The following is an 18,497-nucleotide window of genomic DNA, read 5'->3' as shown; positions in this document are numbered from 1 at the left end:
ATAAAGCATTTCGAGTAGATTTGGACAAGATCAAGTTCAAGCCAAGCCCGACCCTGCCCAAAAAGTTATGCACAAACGTTTTATGATGGGGGAGCCCGGAGCAAGAACCATGGCTCCACCAATATTCACCAAATATAAGCAAGAGGAGTTTTTTCCTAAAAAAAACCTAAAATAAAAAAAAAAAAAATTGGGGTCGGGCCATCCTGGCTTCGTTTCTGGCCTTAAGGCATGGAAAAATCAAATTCGGGTCGGGTCGGCCAAGGCCGGTCCGTTTCCCTCTAATCGGAGTCGGAGTCGGAGCCGGAGCTCCAAACCCGGGGGACGATTCTTTTCTTTCTCCTCAAGAAAGAAACAACCCAAGGACAAAAGAAGAGGCAGGGACAGAACAGACGGGCGTTCTTGATTTTCTCAAACTCCTTCCTCGCTTGCTTGCTTTGCGTACGAGGCCTCTTGTCTCTCTCTCTGCTCTCTCTGTGTCGGAGCGGCGGCCATGGCGGCGTTGCAGTACCTGGACACGCTGCGCAGCGCGCACCCGGAGATGGCGGAGTGGTACACCTCGCTGGCGGATCTCTACCAGAAGAAGCTCTGGCACCAGCTCACTCTCAAGCTCGACCAGTTCGTCGCCCTCGCCGTTTCTCAGGTCGGTCACCCCCCCTTATCTCTCTTCCTGGGCAATGAGTTTTGTAGTTTCGGTGAATTGTGTGAACCGGGTTTTCATTTCCCCGCGCGGGGGATCGGAATTCGAGGCCTTCGGGAGGCCTGGGGTCCGGCTTGTTTGTTTCGACGTCTCGCGGTTGGGGGAAGCATCACGGTCTTGTGGCTGATGGCATTGCCGATTGGGAAGAATTCGTGCTCTAATTGTTGTCCTGTTGATTGGTGCTGAAGAGATATGGAGTATGAGTAGTTGCGATGTTTTTGGGTTGCTGGGTTTGCGGGGATTTTCCTTGGATGTTTGTTGACTGAGGTGGCTATGGCTCTGTGTTGCAGTTTAGCCCTTCTTTTAAGGAATTCGAAAGGCATTCGTTTGCTTTGAATTTGAAACGGCTAGGGGGAGAGAGGAAGGGAGGGAGGGAGGGAGGGAGGGAGAAAGAGACCTATAAAGTCTTTTTCCTTCCGTTCAAGTTTGCTTCAGTCTGTGTTTGTTAGCGCGGCAGTTGTTCAACAATGTAGCTAGCGACCAAAGCAAGTTTTTCTTTATTTCAATGCTGATGTTGAGCTGATGGCTGAAGGGGATTGTCTGGCAAGTTCTGAGTTCCCATGAGGAATTTATGTTCTGAATCTTGGGAAAGTAGTTTACTAGATTACAGGATCAAATAAGTAACCTGCTAAAGTTCTCTGAATCAGGGATGTTTAGGAAGAATAAATTGCGAGGGTATCTCCAAAATGAGATTTATGTGGGTTGCTTTAAGCTAGCCTTCATACGTTACTTTGGCTGGGGATCCAATGTTTCTCTTAGCCACTTTAAATTACTTAGTCAATCCAACTTCTAGTCCCGGTGGTAAATCATGGTTGCTGTTAAGGTTTGTGCTTACTATGCATTTCTCCTATAAGTCATTGCATCTGTCTGCGCATAGTTCTTTTGCAGATAATTTGATAAGCATCGGTAGTTGATCAAGGCTCTACTCCCCCTCGCTCCCTCCCTTGATTTCTTGAGTAGATCTGCTGACAGGGGCCAAATATGATACAAGTAGGATGCACCCTTTTCACTAGAATGTGTTTGGCAGAAAATTAACCACAATATTATAGCCTATGTTTCTGTTAATCACTGGCTAAACACAGTAGAAATTGAATTCTTTTGCGATAAGATGGTTGCATTTATCAATAGTACAAGTAGGCATTATTTCCTTTTTGTCTTGCCGTTAAAAGATGAATAAGTTTGATCAATTTACACTTACTCCGAGTGTGAATATATGAGCTGTGAACTTGTTGACCTGAAGTAAGAAATATTTTAAAATCTACACCAGATTGTAAAGTACTCAGCCCATTTGTCAAAGGCTTAAGCAAATGGCAATGTTCTGAAAAAATGATTGATCGCGACGTTCAATTCCACCAAAATTTTGACAGGTTGATGCCTATGTGATCTTTAGTTTTTTGTTGTTGGGCCACTTTTGCAGGGTAGAGCTTTCTCTAGAAATTAATGAATCTTGTGCGGTTTTTGTAAACATGGATGTGACAATAGATGACTACATATTTGAATGTTTAGGATCAAAGTGAAACTTGAGAATGTTTAAGGTCCAAGGGCAACTTCCAAGTGTGAAATGATTCATATAATTGGTGTATTAGTCTAAAAGAAATTAAGATTTTGACGGTTTTGGGACCCGGAATGGGGCGAGGGTGCCCTCTGCACTGTCTCTGCTCCCTCCCTTCCCCTATACTCTCTCTTACTCCTTCATGTATGCGCATTGTAGAATAAGGCAAATCTCCGCAATGTCTGATTTTATGGTTAGCGGTGCAGCAAGTTTTCTAAAATGTGGACTAGGATTTGTTTTGTCCATTCCCAATATAGGGGGTCGGGGGCACTATGGTTGACTTTAACAGACTAAAGCAATATGGTCAATGCCATTGATGTGTTTCAACAATGAGCTGTAATTTTTTCTATGTTTATCCTCATCTGGTAGTGGTATGCAATACTTGTGATTTCAGTGAGTTCTTTTTACTTCTTTCCATTAGTTAGTTACACAATGTTTTTCTTCATAACGATTTCTTACATTTGGCATTCTATAACTCTTGTTTTTGCTTTTGCCAACTTTCAGGCTGGTGATTTGTTGATACAGTTGTATCATAATTTCATCACTGACTTTGAGACCAAAATTAATCTCCTCAAGCTTGCCCATTTCGCCGTAGTAGTTTCTAGGCAGTATTCAGAGAAACAAGCTTCCATTAGTTATCTCGAAGGGATTATAGAGAAGCTTCAATCTACCAGAGAGCAGCGTGTGGAAGAGCCCATCCTCTACATTAAGATGCAGATAGCTATGTTCAAGCTTGATGAGGAGCAAAAGGAGTGTAAAAAACTTTTGGAAGAAGGAAAGAGCACTCTTGATAGCATGACTGACATAGATCCGTCGGTATATGCCAGCTACTATTGGGTTTCATCCCAATATCACAAAGTTCGAAAAGAGTATGCTGAGTTCTATAAAAGTGCTCTCCTCTATTTGGCGTACACCTCAGTGGAATCTCTTTCGGATTCATTTAAACAGGTACTTGGTTTGCAATTGCACCACATTTTGTGAAGCAACTCTATAGAGGAAGCTGTTCCCAATTGTACTGCAAGCCTCGATTTGATTTTCTTTGTATGGGTTGTCAATTCTCAATGATGGTCTAGTTTTTTTATGAAAGTATCATTCTTTTATTCTTGGTTCTGGTAAATTTGGATGCTTCCTTGGTTGGAGAAATAGTAAATGGTGGAATGGGATTATAACTCTACTCATTAACTTTGAAATAAATGTAGTGCAGTATATTGCCTTGCCACCAACCTCACTTCCGGTGTGCAAATAGTTGAGTTTGTGCGTGTGAGTGTTTCGCTGTTTCTATCCTTATAGACTTTTAGCGGGACTTTGCTGCATTATGCTTACTAGCATAAACTATGTTAAATGGACTTCCGGTAAAATGAATCTCCATTTGTCTTTCTCCTTAACTTTAATTAAAAATGGACAGATTCTGAATTAAACTGCTTGGTGAAAAGTAAATATTTGTAAAAGACTTGTGTTGCACTAAAGGTCAGGAATATTTGTGGAGGTCGTCATCAAGAAGTTGGAAATGACCTCAGTGAAGAAGAAGGATTGCAGAGTCTTCTTTTGTTTCTGCATGCTGAATCACTGATGCTTTTATATCATTTAGTATTATTCTGTAGTTGCGGTTTATGAGAATTAGTTTTCTGACACTTCCTGTTTCTTTAGGATTTGGCATTTGATTTATCTTTATCTGCACTATTGGGAGACGACATATTCAACTTTGGCGAGCTGCTATTTCATCCTATTGTAAGTACTTTATCAAAAAGGTTATAAATCTCTTTAAGGTTTCTTTTTATGGTAGTTTACCACATCAAAATTTCAGTGGTAGGTCTCGTTAGCTCAACCAAATACATGACGCTCTCCCTACTTTCACTTAAAGCGCATGGTAACGCATGTTCATTGCATAGCTGTTTGTATTATGTTGATGACACTTTTTCTCCAAAGCAACTTCAAACATATCTTGCTTTGGGTTACGTGGTCCTTTCTAATTTGCTATTATTTATTTCCTTTTTTTAGTTTATCTTTGAGTTAATATCTTGACTTTAACAAATTTGACAGATAAAGAGCCTCGTGGGAACAAAGGTTGAGTGGATGTACTATATTCTCGAGGCATTTAATGCTGGTGATCTGCAACGCTATCAAGAACTTTGTCATGTACACAATGCTGCTCTTAATGCACAACCTGGTTTGGTCGAAAATGAGAAAAAGCTATTGGAGAAAATCAACATTCTTTGCCTAATGGAAATTATATTCAGGTCTCACTTTCTATTCTTTTTCCTATCTCCATTTTTGTCATACATTTTATTTCACATTTTTGCATTATAAGCATGTATTCCCCCGCATGTAAAGCATACATTCTTATCCTTGCAGCCGTGCATCAGAAGATAGGACAATTCCACTGAGTGTGATTGCTGAACGCACAAAGCTTTGCGTAGCTGATGTTGAGCACCTTCTCATGAAGAGCCTTTCTGTAACTCTCCTCGATTCTTTTGTATCTCTCTTGGTGGTTGTGCCATTCTGTAACATCTTATTTGGTGGGCTGTTCTATAACATAGGATCTTCTTATCTTCATTCTGGCTGTGTATGATCCTTTCTAGTTTTGAGTTCATTTGGCTATAGTTTGAATTGGCCTTATAGTGCAGCTGTATACATGAAGCTTGAAGACAGAATAAACTCCATCTCAATTGATTAGGGGTTTAGATTATTCAAACTATAGAAAATTTGATAATCATATAGATTGGTGGAAGCTTCATATCTGATTTAGAGAACATACAGAAACTCTTTTTTTCTCCTTGGTCTCATACTGCGGATACGTGGGCAGTGAAGATCTTCTGTTTTTTCCTATGTAATTCTTTTCAATTTTGGTTAATCCCAAAGTCCAATTTGATTGCATCTTTTCCTCGTATCATCTCAGTTTTTTAGAATAACTGTTTGTTTGACGCCCATCCATCAGTTATATTAACTATGATTATGTCGATACAGGTTCGTCTTATTGAGGGTGTAATTGATCAAGTAGAAGGAACAGTGCATGTTTCCTGGGTCCAACCAAGAGTTCTGGGCATTCCACAAGTTACATCCTTGCGAGATCGGTTGGATGGTTGGCTGGATAAAGTACACACTGCTTTGTTATCCGTTGAAGCAGAAACACCTGATCTTGTCCCTGTGTAGTCTTATGTTGCTTTCCTCTCTGCCAAATGTAACATTCCCTGACTAAATGCGCCGACAGCAAAGTGAAAGGAGCTGAAAGAAAGAAGAGAAGTGTGAGGCAGTTGGGCACTTGGTCCATATTGGTGCTTCCTTTCTTCAGTCAATTTGCATTTGAAGTGGCTGTCTCTTGCGCTTTGTGTGGATTTATTTGGCAATTGATCGGAGACTTAGTTATTAGGTTAAAGATGATCATTTACTTGCTAAAGACAGACAGCAGAATATGCAAGGAGAATCTCATTCGATATTCCTGATATGATCTGTCATAGGGATGAATTGCTCATTATATTTTAGAATGAACATGAAATTCGTTGTGCCAATGGTCTCACTGTGGCGCTCTCGCACTGCTCGTGCTTCTTAGGGCATATGATGCCGCTGTATGTATCTGCATGCTGCATGGCCTTGAGCTCTTCAAGATTTAGGTTTCCGCAAATTCGATGTATTGAGGCCTTTAACTTGCGCGCACACATTGCTTGTGCTTCTTAGGGCGTAAATGGGTTGCCACTGTACATATCTGCATGCTCCACGTCCTTGAGTTATTCATGATTGAAGATTTGGGTTTTCGTTTCCTGCAAAGTCGATGTATGGAGAGCTATGTCATATGAGACCATGTCTTACCAGTTACCATAGCGTTCCCTCAATTAGGGTAATCTGCGTCCCAAACTGGATAAATTTCTTTCTTGCTCCAGTCGTCTGGCTATCCTATTTAGCATCTTTCTGAAGCTATTCGTACCCTTCCAATTAGGTAACACCTGCTTGAAATTTCAGATCCGATTCAGTGGTATAATACCAGCCATCTAGTACTTCAGGAACTGCTCAAAACCCCTTTGCCTTGTGGAGACTCAACTAGGGTATGGGCACCTAGCTAGAGAATAGATCGCAAGGTAAAAGCAAATTCACTTGCATTTGGAATTAAAAGCACAGTGAAGAACTACAGGCTACCGTGTATAATAGGACTACAGAAGAGGAAAATCCAAGATTTTAGAAGACGGGAAAAGAAAAGGTATGAACTTACTTGAATTCCCTCAGCTAAAAATACACTTACTTGAATCTCTTCGTGATATATACATTCCCATTGGGTATTTCGAAGAAATAAAGGGACTAAGATCCAAAAAAAATAAAGAAAAGGACTAGAAATACAAACAACACCCCATTGTGACGACTCCAGCTCGAAGACAGTTTCGGCTATCTCCATTCTCTATTGTTCTACAACACACCAAGAACCTGAAGTGGAGCCTCAAGACTGACCAACTTGCTATTCGTTAGTCAATCAAAACCAGTGTTGCTTACAACATAAAACACAATCAATATATGCGCTTACCTCCCGTTTCATGTCTATGTTACACTTGTACTGAATCTCAGATGAGTCCTCGTATTACTCTTGCCTGATATATGGAGAAGAGCTCATGTCTGTACTGTAAAACGAATCCTCCTGTCCGCCATAGTAGTTGTCGTCTCTCTCCTCGTCCCACTTGAGAACCTCTCTTATATACTTGAACGACTCATCAACAGTTACTCGATCCCTCGCTCTAGCTTGCCACACGAAAAGCTTACGACCGGTGAGGGAAGCATAGAGGTCTTTGAACTTCATCGCGACGTAGTAATAAGCTTGTTGGGCCAATGACTGGTTATTGTTGTGGGGTTGCACGGGGCTGAAATCGTTAAACCACTCACAGGAACTTAACGATACACGGTTGACCTTATCCTCGAAAAGGTCATATTTGTTCAATATCAACACAAAGGGTGTTTCCTTAAAGCAAGGCTGTCGCACAACCGTCTCAAAGAGTTCCTTGCTTTGCATCATCTTGTTCTGAAGTAGTGCGCCGCTGCCGCTGTTGTCTGTAGCAAGTGACATCTTATCATAGTCGCTGAGGGCAACACAGAAGACCAACACTCGCACGTCTTCGAACATCTCAACCCATTTGCATCCCTCGTTCATCCCCTTTGCATTTACCCTTATGAGCTGGTATCTGCATAAAAAATGTGAAGTTTGAAAATTCTTAGAAATTTGACCTCCCAAAGAATAATCATTTAGTGAAAGTATATATTCAGAAAACCATGTTTTTGAAAATTCACTTGTGGCAAGTGGACATGTTTTTTACCAGAACAAGAAAAGGGTCTGCTGATTTTCCTACATAGTAAATGCTCAGACTCAATTGCGCTTTTAAATTATAACCATTGTAAACATGGGCATTTGAAACGGTAAAATATAATTACTTGGTCAAAGGCAGGGGTGGAGGATCGAGATTATCCGTGTATGTTTCGGACATTGGGCTACGATCATCAAATGAGAACTCCATGAAGGCTAAACCGTTTCCTTGGCTGACACCTTCTGCATATACTATATCTCGTTCTGAAGGTTCATATTCATTGCTTGATACCTCAACAGCCTAGAAGGAAACAAATCATCATGACTGAATTTGCTGAAAAAAAAGGCAGCAGGCCTGAAAAGCCACATAGAATGAACAGCAGACAAAGCCCTCAACCTATCGACATCAAGAAATGCTCAGTGCAACTTGACAGGCTGATACAGAACATAAACATAAACTGTAGACATTCCACAATTTGAATTGCATCTCCACAAAATTGTTTGATACACATCAGACAACATACATAACTGAGTGTTAGGACAGAATAACATCACTAAAATAGAGGGAAATATAACTACCTGTTCTCTGCAAATAAAATTCAATAGACAAATTAGGCATAGACTATTTGTCGAAAATTTGTCTATTCTGTCTAAGGAATGCTGAACTAGGAAAGCATATGTAGAGAGGGCATCCACATACCCGACTCAAGAAGAATTCTGCAACATCAGGAAGGAAATGAAGCTCATTCCTTCTCTTATATGTCTCCTGTATCGCGGGATCCCTCCACAACTCTTCAACCAATGGAGCGTACTCACGTGTTGCTGCGGGGAAGAAAGCATCAAGATCTCCGGTAGCTATGATGTCCAGAAGCCAGTCGGAGAAATGCTTCAACCTTGGGTTAATGGAATAAACACAGGGACTATCTACAAGTGACGCAACGCTTCCGCCTGCAAGAGGAGGATGTATTTTTAACACGTTAATGCAATACGGCAAGGCAATTTGCCACATGTAACTTTGAATGATGTAATCTAGATATCTCATAAAGGAGCAAACTGCAGGAAGTATTTTTGAGAAAGCATAAGCACGATAATTATTACAACTTTTTAGTGCTAATTAAGGTTCCCTTCCCACAGAATGGCTGCAGGTACCAGAAATTCAGCTGAGTAGATAGGAACAAGATTTAATATACTATACATTTCAAATTTAAGTTCAAATTGTGCAGATAATGGAATATTAACGAATGATGATTAAAGGGTCGGACAATTAATTCACATCTTTGTTGCAATGTGTTCAGTCTTAACTACTTCCAAAAGTATCCCCGAGGGGATCAAAAACAATATAGAACCTATCAATAGAATAAAAAAATTGGCCTTGCACAAAACAGAGTTCCTTCAAACAAAGGTTCACTTTATCAACTCTTATATGGATATATGAGGATGTTCTTCTTGTTACACAATACCAAAGAGCACTGACAATCACATCCAACATAATTTAACAAATATTAGTCAAGAAGATGCTTCAATTAAATCTCCCAGACAGTAAAAGTCACATTCTGCTTCTCGATGGACTGAATAAGCTGATTATTCTCTCAGTAGTACAGAATGCACATACAGGGAAGATATATTGAGAGACTGCGTATTTTACCCGCTTTAGTAGCTTGATTGTGGGAATTTAGGTTTCTCATCCTAGACAGGGCTTCTTCTTCAAAGCGCTCTCTGCCATCGAGCAAAATGCTAAGGTATCTGTACATGTTGCTCTGGATCATCAACTTAATTTCTTGCAGTTCATCTGCATTGAACTTGTTTCCATAAAGAAACTTTGCCTGTGCAAAATGAATGAAAGTCAGTACAAAGAAGAGATCGCATCAGGGACAAATCATAGTGACGAATCCCCACCCATGAGAAAATGCACCATTGCAGCATTCTGAAACCGTTTTGGTTAAAGGGTACAGCTTTACCTGCTTAAAGATTGTGCTTGTTCCAGATCCCTGAAGTCCAAGTAAAAGAATCTTCTGTAACTTCTTCTGCTCCAGATAATTTGGAATAGTAGTATAATTGCTAGCTTCCTCACGCAATCCGTGAGGTTGACCATGGGGCACGGGTAAAGAGAACAAGGTGCAGACAAATCTTGTTGATGCCTAAGTAGGATAGAGCAAATCGACATCAGTTCAAAAAGTACTCTCTAAAGCAATCCACAACAACAAGAGACTTCCATAGATAACATTACATCACATACCTTTTCCCAAATGTTTCCCCTGATATTGTTCTGACCTTCCTCCTCATAACGACCATCATCATAGACCCAAAAATGTGTGTCCCGTGGGCATTGGACATTTGCCAACTAAAACATCAAGCAATTAGATAAAAGAAACAAAATGGATTTAAGTTAGCAACATCACGAGGAGCAGTGAAGCACTCCAGCACAGATTGCAAAAGCCTACAAGAAATGCAGTACCACAAAAATCACAAGGATACAATCTTGTCCGCGACCATGAGAAGCAAGAGTTTCAGAAAACTTATGAACACTAAATAACAGGATACTTGAGGATTAATTTTCAAAACAGAGGCAGGAAAGAAGCTATAAAATAAACTTTTGCAATGGGGGCCAACAGTTTACCTTAAGTATCCTCAGTTCAAGTTTTGTTATTTCTCGCCCATTCATAAAAACTTCAGTATTTCCCTTGCTTGCATCCGGCCTAAGCTTCCCCGTAAAATTCAGATTTGAACTAATGATACTATCTGGCTTTTCTCCTTCCTGTAAATTAACACATGCAGCTAATCAAGAGATTGGCATTGCATTTATCTAAGCTGACCGATAATTCAGACGTTAAGAAACGAAGTAAAAACACAAGCATAACAAAATATTGTGGCAATGCTGATCCTACCTTCCCCCAGAGACCAGACTCCTTGTCATACCAATATTTTCCTGGTTTCAACTTTCGTGGAGGCAAAGGGCACCCGATTAGTTCAGCCATTTCCTCCGGCTTCAAAGGGCATCCATTCACAATCAGCTGCTCCGGCCGGAGCTGATTCGCGGCGCATTCTTTTTCGGCTTTCATAATCTGCTTTACTTCCAAAGGACTGAGCAACCGAGATAGGACTCTAGAATGTTTACCCAATTTGAAGCGGTTGGACTCATCAATCGGTTCACTGATGCAAGTCACACATTTACGCCCTTCCGGCATCGAACCCATGGCCCTAAGCACACAATTGCTGCAGTACTTAGCAGCACAAACAAGGCACGACTCCTTAGTCTCCCACTTGCCTTTTCCACATCTGTAGCATTCTTTTCTCTTCTTCTTCTTCTTGCTCTCTTTTGAAACCGCAACATACTCAGAAAACTTAGGCTCCTCCCCATCTACCTCTTTCTGCTCCGATCTATCATCAGTATTAAAAGTTACCACCGGTGCTCTCCTAACTAATTGATTAGGAAGTTCATCTGGCAGGCCGCTGTCGTAATGAGGAGAATTGCTAGGGGAAGCCGAGGAAGAATCGGGATGCTGCAATACAGAAACTACCGATTCCGAACTTGCCGATACCCTAGGACTTTGGACAGGAGAGCTCATGACATGGGCAATGCGAGAAACCGGAAGCGAGATTGGTTCGACAACTGGAGGACCTGCATTAGCATCGGTCCTGTGTGATTCCGAAAAGGGTTCTGCTGTGGGTATCAGCCGAGGGTTAAGATCAACTGGTTCGATCCGAGGAACCTCGTAAGGCACCGGCGGACCCTCGTACTCCATGGCGATGGAGTAATCAAGATTGGTAGCATCGTCGGGCAGGGAGGCTCGTGGTGGGAGCATCTTTCTCACCAAGTCCTTCCAGTTGTCTCCTTCCTTCTCGTCCATTACTCCACAAACTAAACCAAACACCACATCCCAACTATGATCTCCAAAGCAGAAAAACCAACAAAAGTATTCCTACGCACGAACAAGATATCACCACCACAATAAAAGGACCAGATGCTTTGCAAAGTCGTAAGACATTCAGGAGAAAGCAGCTGCCACGAACTACTCTTCCTTATGCTCAGTTTGGCGTTTTCTGACGAGGGTTGCAACTAAAATCTTGAGACAGTCAGGAAGCAGCCGGAATCAGACCAGTCGTCATAGTAGCTCATCCGCTTTGAAAGCCTTCGAATTTGAACAAATCAAATCATGATGAACCACGACGCCGGGGTTCGTGTCAAGCCCAAAAAATTTTCAACCTTTCTCAGTCCAACGTTGAGTTTCTTCGCTAAGCACACACACATAAATGAAAGCCAGACAGCGTCCGACTCAACCTGAAAATGACATTTCCGAAATTAAAAACGAAAAAAGTCAAATTTATATCAGAAACAGCAGTGAGGGACTTCAAGCATTGAATTTCCACCCAACACATACAAACCCAGAGATGCAAAGTAATTAGTGATTAGAGCGACAAGTTTGACAATGTTCGAGTAAAGATCATATTTTTCAACTTCTTGAACAGTCAAGGCATTGAAAAAGAGTTGGAGTCAAAAAAAGGGAGGAAAAAACAAGATTAGAATCGTAAACAGCAGACGCGAGATGGGACCAAGACCCATTCGAAAAAGGCGGAACGAGAGACTTTCGATAGCTGTTCAAAACAAAAGATTCTTCACTTACCATTAAGGTTTCTCTCTCGAAAGAATAATCAAGAAAGAAAAGGGTACGCGAAAAATGCCCTTTCGAGTAAAGGGGAAAGCTTTCGACTTTGAGAGAGAGAGAGAGAGAGAGAGAGAGAGAGAGAGGGTACCTGAGTGGGAAAGGGACAAGGCGTGAGCGCAAATCGGAGCTCGAAAAATCACAATATCACACACACCCACAAATCCCGGTGAAAGCAAGAGAAGCGGGGTCTTTGCTTTCTCTGCAACTGTGCTGAGTAGCTTCCCCAGAGAAAGACCGAGCGAGAGAGCTTGCTTTCCGAGCGAGATAAAGCAGAGCAGGAGCCGGGTGTGGTGGCGCAAGAAAAGCAGAGCACACACGCACACGTCCACCACCGGACCTATCAGAGAGTTAGTGGGTTCGGTTCAGAAACCCATCAATCAACGGGAACAGAGCTTCCTCTCACAGACAGAGAGGGGAGAGAGAGATGTGGGAGGTGGGATCCACAGTTTCGAGGATATCAAAGATACCCAGTTGAATTGGAACAGTGACGATGCTGAGGGGACAGCGAGAGAAACAAGCTCGCGCAGCCAAGATTTATGTTTTTTCCTTTGGGAAGTCATATATGAAGTAAAAAGATCAGATTTTTATTTTCTTGTTCTTGGGAAATAGGCTATGGAGTGGCATCGTGGGACATCAATGAACATAGAACATAGGACTTTGTAATAAATGGATCACATGTCCATTTCATTCGTGAGCATATTTGATGTCATCGGCTTTTATGAATTACCCATCTCGTGTCGTCGGTTTCGTAAATTATATATGACGTGCTATTATTATGCTTATGGTAATTTTAACTTGTAAAGATAGAATCGCACAACGAAACTGTTTTTTATGTGGTTTAGCGAACTCAGGGTCAAGACTCGCTCCTCTTCAAAGGCGACTATTCAATTAGGGACACAATTAAGTCAAATCGACATGATTTAGTGCTTGAGTGGTGGAGTTGGATTCCATTCAAATATTTATGATTCGATAATTGACTTTGAACTCGGTTGAGCTAAACATCTCAAAACTTGAGCTTGAGCTTGACTTGAATTTTTTCGTTTTCGAAAATAAACTCAAGCTCTGCTCAGCTCAATTTGTCAGTAAATTTTACTTTAAACTTAGGTAAGCTTGAATTTTTTGAAACCACCCTCTGATCGATGTTATGTTTGTGAGCACGAGGGACAAGAAGCTGGAGATAAAGTGCCACCAATTTGAAATTTTTTCTCCGTTTCCTTCTCACAAAAAATTAAAGAATTTACTTATTTTCCACATTCATTTTCATTCCCCTCTCTTTCCTCCTTTTCTCAACGAGACCATAAAAGATGTTCCCTATTTCTTTAATTTATTATTTAGATATACAGAATTCAGTACTTAAAACGCAATATTTATTTAGGAAAATCAACTTTTTAAGCCGAGTACTTTTCAAAGTTTGAGTTTGACTCAATCAAATACTTAGAGCTACACAAACTCGCCTCAAACTCAAAAAGAGTTGCATCGAGTTTGAGTAAAGTAAGATGCTAAGAAGATGCATAGCCAGTACAAAAATCAAAAGAAAATATCTTTTTATACAAGTTCTAGTGATTTGATGTTAATGCTTTTATTTTTAAAATTGAGACAAATTACAGGATCAAATTTCACGTCAAATGACAAAGGCACGAAAGAAGCTATCAAATCGGAGAAAGAGGAAAAGTATCGGAATATGCTAAAAATAAATTCCTATACTAAGTTGATGCATTTTAGTGTGTGTGAATATTATATATAAATGAACAGATTCACCAAATAATGGTTTGGCAAGTCCACAGTCATCCTAAACACCACACAACGGTGCAATGAATTCACAGTAGATCTGCATGCACATGCAGTCCAGAAAAAGACAGATGCCTTCTGATAAAAAAAATCACAAGTTGAATGTTTACTTCCTCAAGCCGGCATCGATCAAAGACCGCTAGATCATTTCACCCATCAGGGGCCACCAATGGCCTGCCCTGATGAAGAGACCCTGTGATGAATGCTGTTTGGGCTCCACAGCTGTGCGGTCCTCTTCATAACCTAAGCCTCAGGGTCTGACCCTGTGACCGTGAGTGGTGCAGTTGAATTATTGCTTTCGTTTTCTCTGATGGGCCACGGCAATCTCTTAATGAGAGGCCTCGTGTTGTGTCCTTTTTTATTAGTTTTTCCTTTGACTATTGATGGTCTTGTTGACCAAACTCACTTGTTCCAATTGGGTACTACTGTTCTTATTGCTGTTTTTAGGGTCTACTCCTGCTAACAGTGGCCTGGATCTAAACCCCAACATCTATTTAGAACGAGAGACCCAGGGGTTGCTTTTTGGGGACACTTTTGCAGGCTTATGCTAAAAAGCTGCTCAAGAAAAGACATTGGGCAAAGGACAGGAGAACAACGGGAGGAATGGGGTATGATTGTTCGTGACAGATTTGGAATCTATGGGATCAAAGCTTCGGACGGCGGAGAATGACAGTGATGCCCTCACGGTTTTCTTGGTATTTCAAAGCTTGGCAAGTGGAGGTTGCAAAGGGGATTATTGTGTGCCCTGCATGTTGGGATGGCACTCATAAGAAGATCTATTGTGCTTTGACCTTAAGGCTAGTGCCTTCTTTATTGCCTTAGTCAAACATTTGAGTCACATGTCCACCAACCATCTTGGAGCCAATGTCATTTCTCTCACGAGGGAATGAGAAACTCATCCGAATAAAGTGGATTGACGGTATCGACCGGGCTTACAAAAGATTATGGGGTCCAGTGGTTAGGTCGGGGTCGGGTATCGTGTGCAAGCTTGATTAAAAAAAAATTTCACCTTACAAACCTAAAAACTTTCACAAATGGAGGTCCGGATCCATACGGACCTAGGTCAAGCTCATGAAGAGAGAGCACTTGTTCAAGCCCACCCGGTCAAAAAAAATTTCTCATAGCAGCCCCAATGGGCCCATCTGTGACATAAGCCCACTCTTAGCAAACGGTGGAGATCTAGCAAGTGGCAAACACATGATCAAGTTTAGTCAGAAGTAACAACTGTTGTTACTCAATTTATCCACTGTGGAGTTCTTTCTGCCGCTGCTTGATGCCACTAATTCTATGAAGTTGGCATCATAGTCTCGGTGCTGCACACGAGCTCTATTGATTTCCGCCATTCGATTGCATTGGCCTCAAGTGGGATCCCTCATAAACCAATAGTCGATATAGCCTCGGCTCATATGCAGCAAGAGCATGCAAGCAATGCCCGGTTAAAGTTGTGGGTGTCATGCCATGGTCTCATCTTGCAGACATAAATGCAGGGCTTACAGAAGTAGAAAAGGTCGAGAGCTTCAATCATTTATGTGGTAAAAGTAATTAGTGTGCTCAGGGGGTGAGTCTTTCTGGGATTGATTCCAGCCTAAGCCCTAGTGACATGCCCATGCTGTATGATGGACTACGGATCCGTTAGCTGACGTGGCAATATTCTACAGGTCCAAATGTTGGGAGGAGAAATCTGATGCAGCCATCCCCTCCAAAACGTTATCCTATCCACAAATTATCTTCTTGTCTTATAGGCTCTGGCACAATCTCATGGCTCCAATCATCCACCAACCTCATGGATGAGAAATTCCAATACGAATCTTGAAAACACTTTCCATATGACGTTCCACTCTCTATTAAACAAGAAAAAGGAAGAAGTTTCTTACTTCATTCGACACTATCAGCTCACTTCACCTTTGACTTTGAAATCCGAATCCACTCTCAAGTTCATTCTCTTGTTCACTCTTTCAATACCCGCTAGCCACTTTCCCCATGGCTCAGGAGTTTGGCCCCAACCATGGTCTATGTTCTTCCTCTTCGTGTTTTTTCTCAGCTTCTTCATTGATGACTTGATTTTTCTCATTAAAACTCTTTTGAGTTTTATAATGATGTGGATGAGTCAGGATGATTAGGACACTAGTCCAACCCACCCATGTCTTGATTCCACCACGAAATCATCAACAAATACCCGAATTCAATCTGCAGTCGAAGGAGCAGGAGTGCTTGTCGTTGTTGAAGAGATGTAAGAACATGGAGGAATTCAAGCAGGCACATGCACGAGTCCTGAAGTGGGGATTGTTCTGGGAATCTTTCTGTGCAAGCAATCTTGTGGCCACTTGTGCTCTTTCGGCTTGGGGAAGCATGGCGTACGCTTGCTCAATCTTTCGCAGAATATGTGAGCCGGGTACTTTCGAATTCAACACCATGATAAGAGGGCATGTTAAGGATATGAACTCTGAGGAAGCTTTACTTGTTTATGCTGATATGCTTGAAAGAGGGATAGAACCTGATAATTTCACATTCCCTGCTCTGCTGAAGGCATGTGCCCTGTTAAGGGCACTTGAAGAGGGAATGCAAATTCATGGACACATTCTAAAACTTGGGCTTCGTGATGACATTTATGTGCAAAACAGTTTGATCAACTTATATGGGAAGTGCAAGAAGATAGAATTATCGTATGCGGTTTTTGAAAATATGGATCAGAAGAGTGTTTCTTCTTGGAGTGCTATTATAGCAGCAAATGCTAGCTCGGGGTTATGGTGTGAGTGCTTAATGCTCTTTTGTGACATGAACAATGATGGTTTTTGGAGGCCTGAAGAGAGCGTTTTGGTGAATGTGGTTTGTGCTTGTACTCACTTGGGTGCACTGCATTTAGGAAGATGTGCTCACGGTTCGTTGCTGAGGAACATAAGCTCGCTCAATGTAATCGTACAGACTTCCTTAATAAACATGTATGCTAAATGCGGGGCCGTACAAGAAGCAGCGAGCCTCTTCAAGAAGACCGCAGATAAAAATCAATTAAGCTATAGCACCGCAATCTCGGGTCTAGCAATGCACGGCCAGGGCCGAGAGGCGCTGGAACTTTTCTCAGAAATGCTCAGCGAAGGCCTTAAGCCAGATGATGTGATCTACGTAGGAATTTTGAGCGCTTGTAGTCAGTGCGGCCTTGTAGACGAGGGTCTCCAATTTTTCGAGCAGATGAAATCTGAATATGGGGTTGAACCGACCATTAAGCACTACGGCTGCATGGTGGACCTGCTCGGTCGAGCCGGGTTGCTCATTGAAGCTTACGACCTCATAAAGAACATGCCCATGAAGCCAAATGACGTTGTGTGGCGGAGCCTTCTAGGTGCTTGCAAAGTTCATCAAAACTTGGAAATAGGAGAAATTGTGGCCAATGAACTACTCAAATCAAACTCAAAGAATCCTGGCGACTATATGTTGCTGTCGTACATGTACGCAAGAACCGGGAGGTGGGAGGATGTTTCTAGGGTCAGAACAGAGTTGGTCGAGAAGGGGATTTATCAGGCACCGGGATTTAGCTCAGTTGAGGTGCAGAGGAAGATATACAGATTCTTTGCACAAGACATGAAGCACCCACATGACGATGGCATTTGCGACATGATTCACCAAATGGAGTGGCAGCTGAAATTTGAAGGGTATGTACCGGATACTTCGCAAGTTTTGCTTAATGTCCAGGAAGAAGAGAAGAGGCAGAGACTGAGAGGCCACAGCCAGAAGCTAGCAATAGCTTTTGCCCTGTTAAATTCATCTCGAGGTTCTCCAATCAGAATCACCAGAAACCTCAGGATGTGTAGTGACTGTCACACTTACACAAAGTACATCTCTTTGATATATGAAAGAGAAATTACTGTAAGGGATCGAAACCGGTTCCACCATTTTAGAGATGGAACATGCTCTTGTAATGACTACTGGTGAGTTACAATTGATGTGGAAGTTCTGATCTCCAGGTGCACATAATTACATGATTAGGAATAGCATTTATTGAGAAATCATCCAGCATATATTTTCTTCATCTTAGTGGGAAATATAACATTCTAACAGGGTTGGAATAGTCAATTAAAAAAAAACATGGTCGGAATAGAAAAATACAGATACAAAGTAAAGTGAAAGTGGGGACAAGATGGGGGAGTTCAAATTATCATTTAGATTGCCTCCTTTTCAGCTGTCTTGATTCTTGAAACTCACATAAAGAACATTATGCAAACTATCTTCTTCCTTGTCCTGCAGTCTCATCTTTATAAATGACAAAAGAGAGGAAAAAAATTTCTTCCAACAACCAAATACTACAGCCTGGAAATCTAAATAGCCTCTAACTGTAGGCTTATGCAAAGTCTCTGGCTAATGAGAAGCATTTGCTCATCACTGGAACTACAATTTTCCCTATATATCCAAAGGGATGCATCATGGTGTATACGTATAACACATTTAGTTTGTCCTAGAGCAGAAATATAACTCAAAACAACGGATAGCAGTACAGATGAATAGGATACTAGTGATGGACCGGGAATA

General features: G+C 41.5%; 3 protein-coding genes across 3 annotated transcripts; 2 read left to right on the top strand and 1 right to left on the bottom strand.

Annotated features, from left to right (window-relative positions):
- Window positions 1-394: 394 nt before the first annotated feature.
- LOC115691821 (26S proteasome non-ATPase regulatory subunit 13 homolog B-like) lies at window positions 395-5,755 on the top strand. The gene is made up of 6 exons (XM_030618557.2): window positions 395-640; window positions 2,754-3,197; window positions 3,897-3,977; window positions 4,290-4,486; window positions 4,602-4,701; window positions 5,214-5,755. The coding sequence occupies exons 1-6, from the start codon at window positions 491-493 to the stop codon at window positions 5,397-5,399; spliced, it is 1,158 nt and encodes a 385-aa protein (XP_030474417.1). The 5' UTR covers window positions 395-490; the 3' UTR covers window positions 5,400-5,755.
- A 700-nt stretch (window positions 5,756-6,455) lies between these two features.
- On the bottom strand, window positions 6,456-12,440 carry LOC115691820 (extra-large guanine nucleotide-binding protein 3). The gene is made up of 9 exons (XM_030618554.2): window positions 12,277-12,440; window positions 10,410-11,803; window positions 10,142-10,279; window positions 9,761-9,865; window positions 9,483-9,662; window positions 9,170-9,347; window positions 8,225-8,472; window positions 7,653-7,825; window positions 6,456-7,405 (listed from the first exon to the last, which is right to left on the bottom strand). The coding sequence occupies exons 2-9, from the start codon at window positions 11,370-11,372 to the stop codon at window positions 6,811-6,813; spliced, it is 2,580 nt and encodes an 859-aa protein (XP_030474414.2). The 5' UTR covers window positions 11,373-11,803; window positions 12,277-12,440; the 3' UTR covers window positions 6,456-6,810.
- Window positions 12,441-15,733: 3,293 nt separating this feature from the next.
- Window positions 15,734-17,929, top strand: LOC115691787 (pentatricopeptide repeat-containing protein At1g31920). Its single transcript, XM_030618522.2, has one exon. The coding sequence runs from the start codon at window positions 16,089-16,091 to the stop codon at window positions 17,901-17,903; it is 1,815 nt and encodes a 604-aa protein (XP_030474382.2). The 5' UTR covers window positions 15,734-16,088; the 3' UTR covers window positions 17,904-17,929.
- Window positions 17,930-18,497: the final 568 nt, after the last annotated feature.

The sequence above is a fragment of the Syzygium oleosum genome, unplaced genomic scaffold (assembly GCF_021117445.2).
Source record: "Syzygium oleosum isolate NSW1041296 unplaced genomic scaffold, Sole_v2.1 Sole_v2.14, whole genome shotgun sequence".
Classification (NCBI taxonomy): Eukaryota; Viridiplantae; Streptophyta; class Magnoliopsida; order Myrtales; family Myrtaceae; genus Syzygium; species Syzygium oleosum.
Note: the sequence above shows the minus strand (reverse complement) of the source record. Positions and strands in the feature narration are given on the sequence as shown.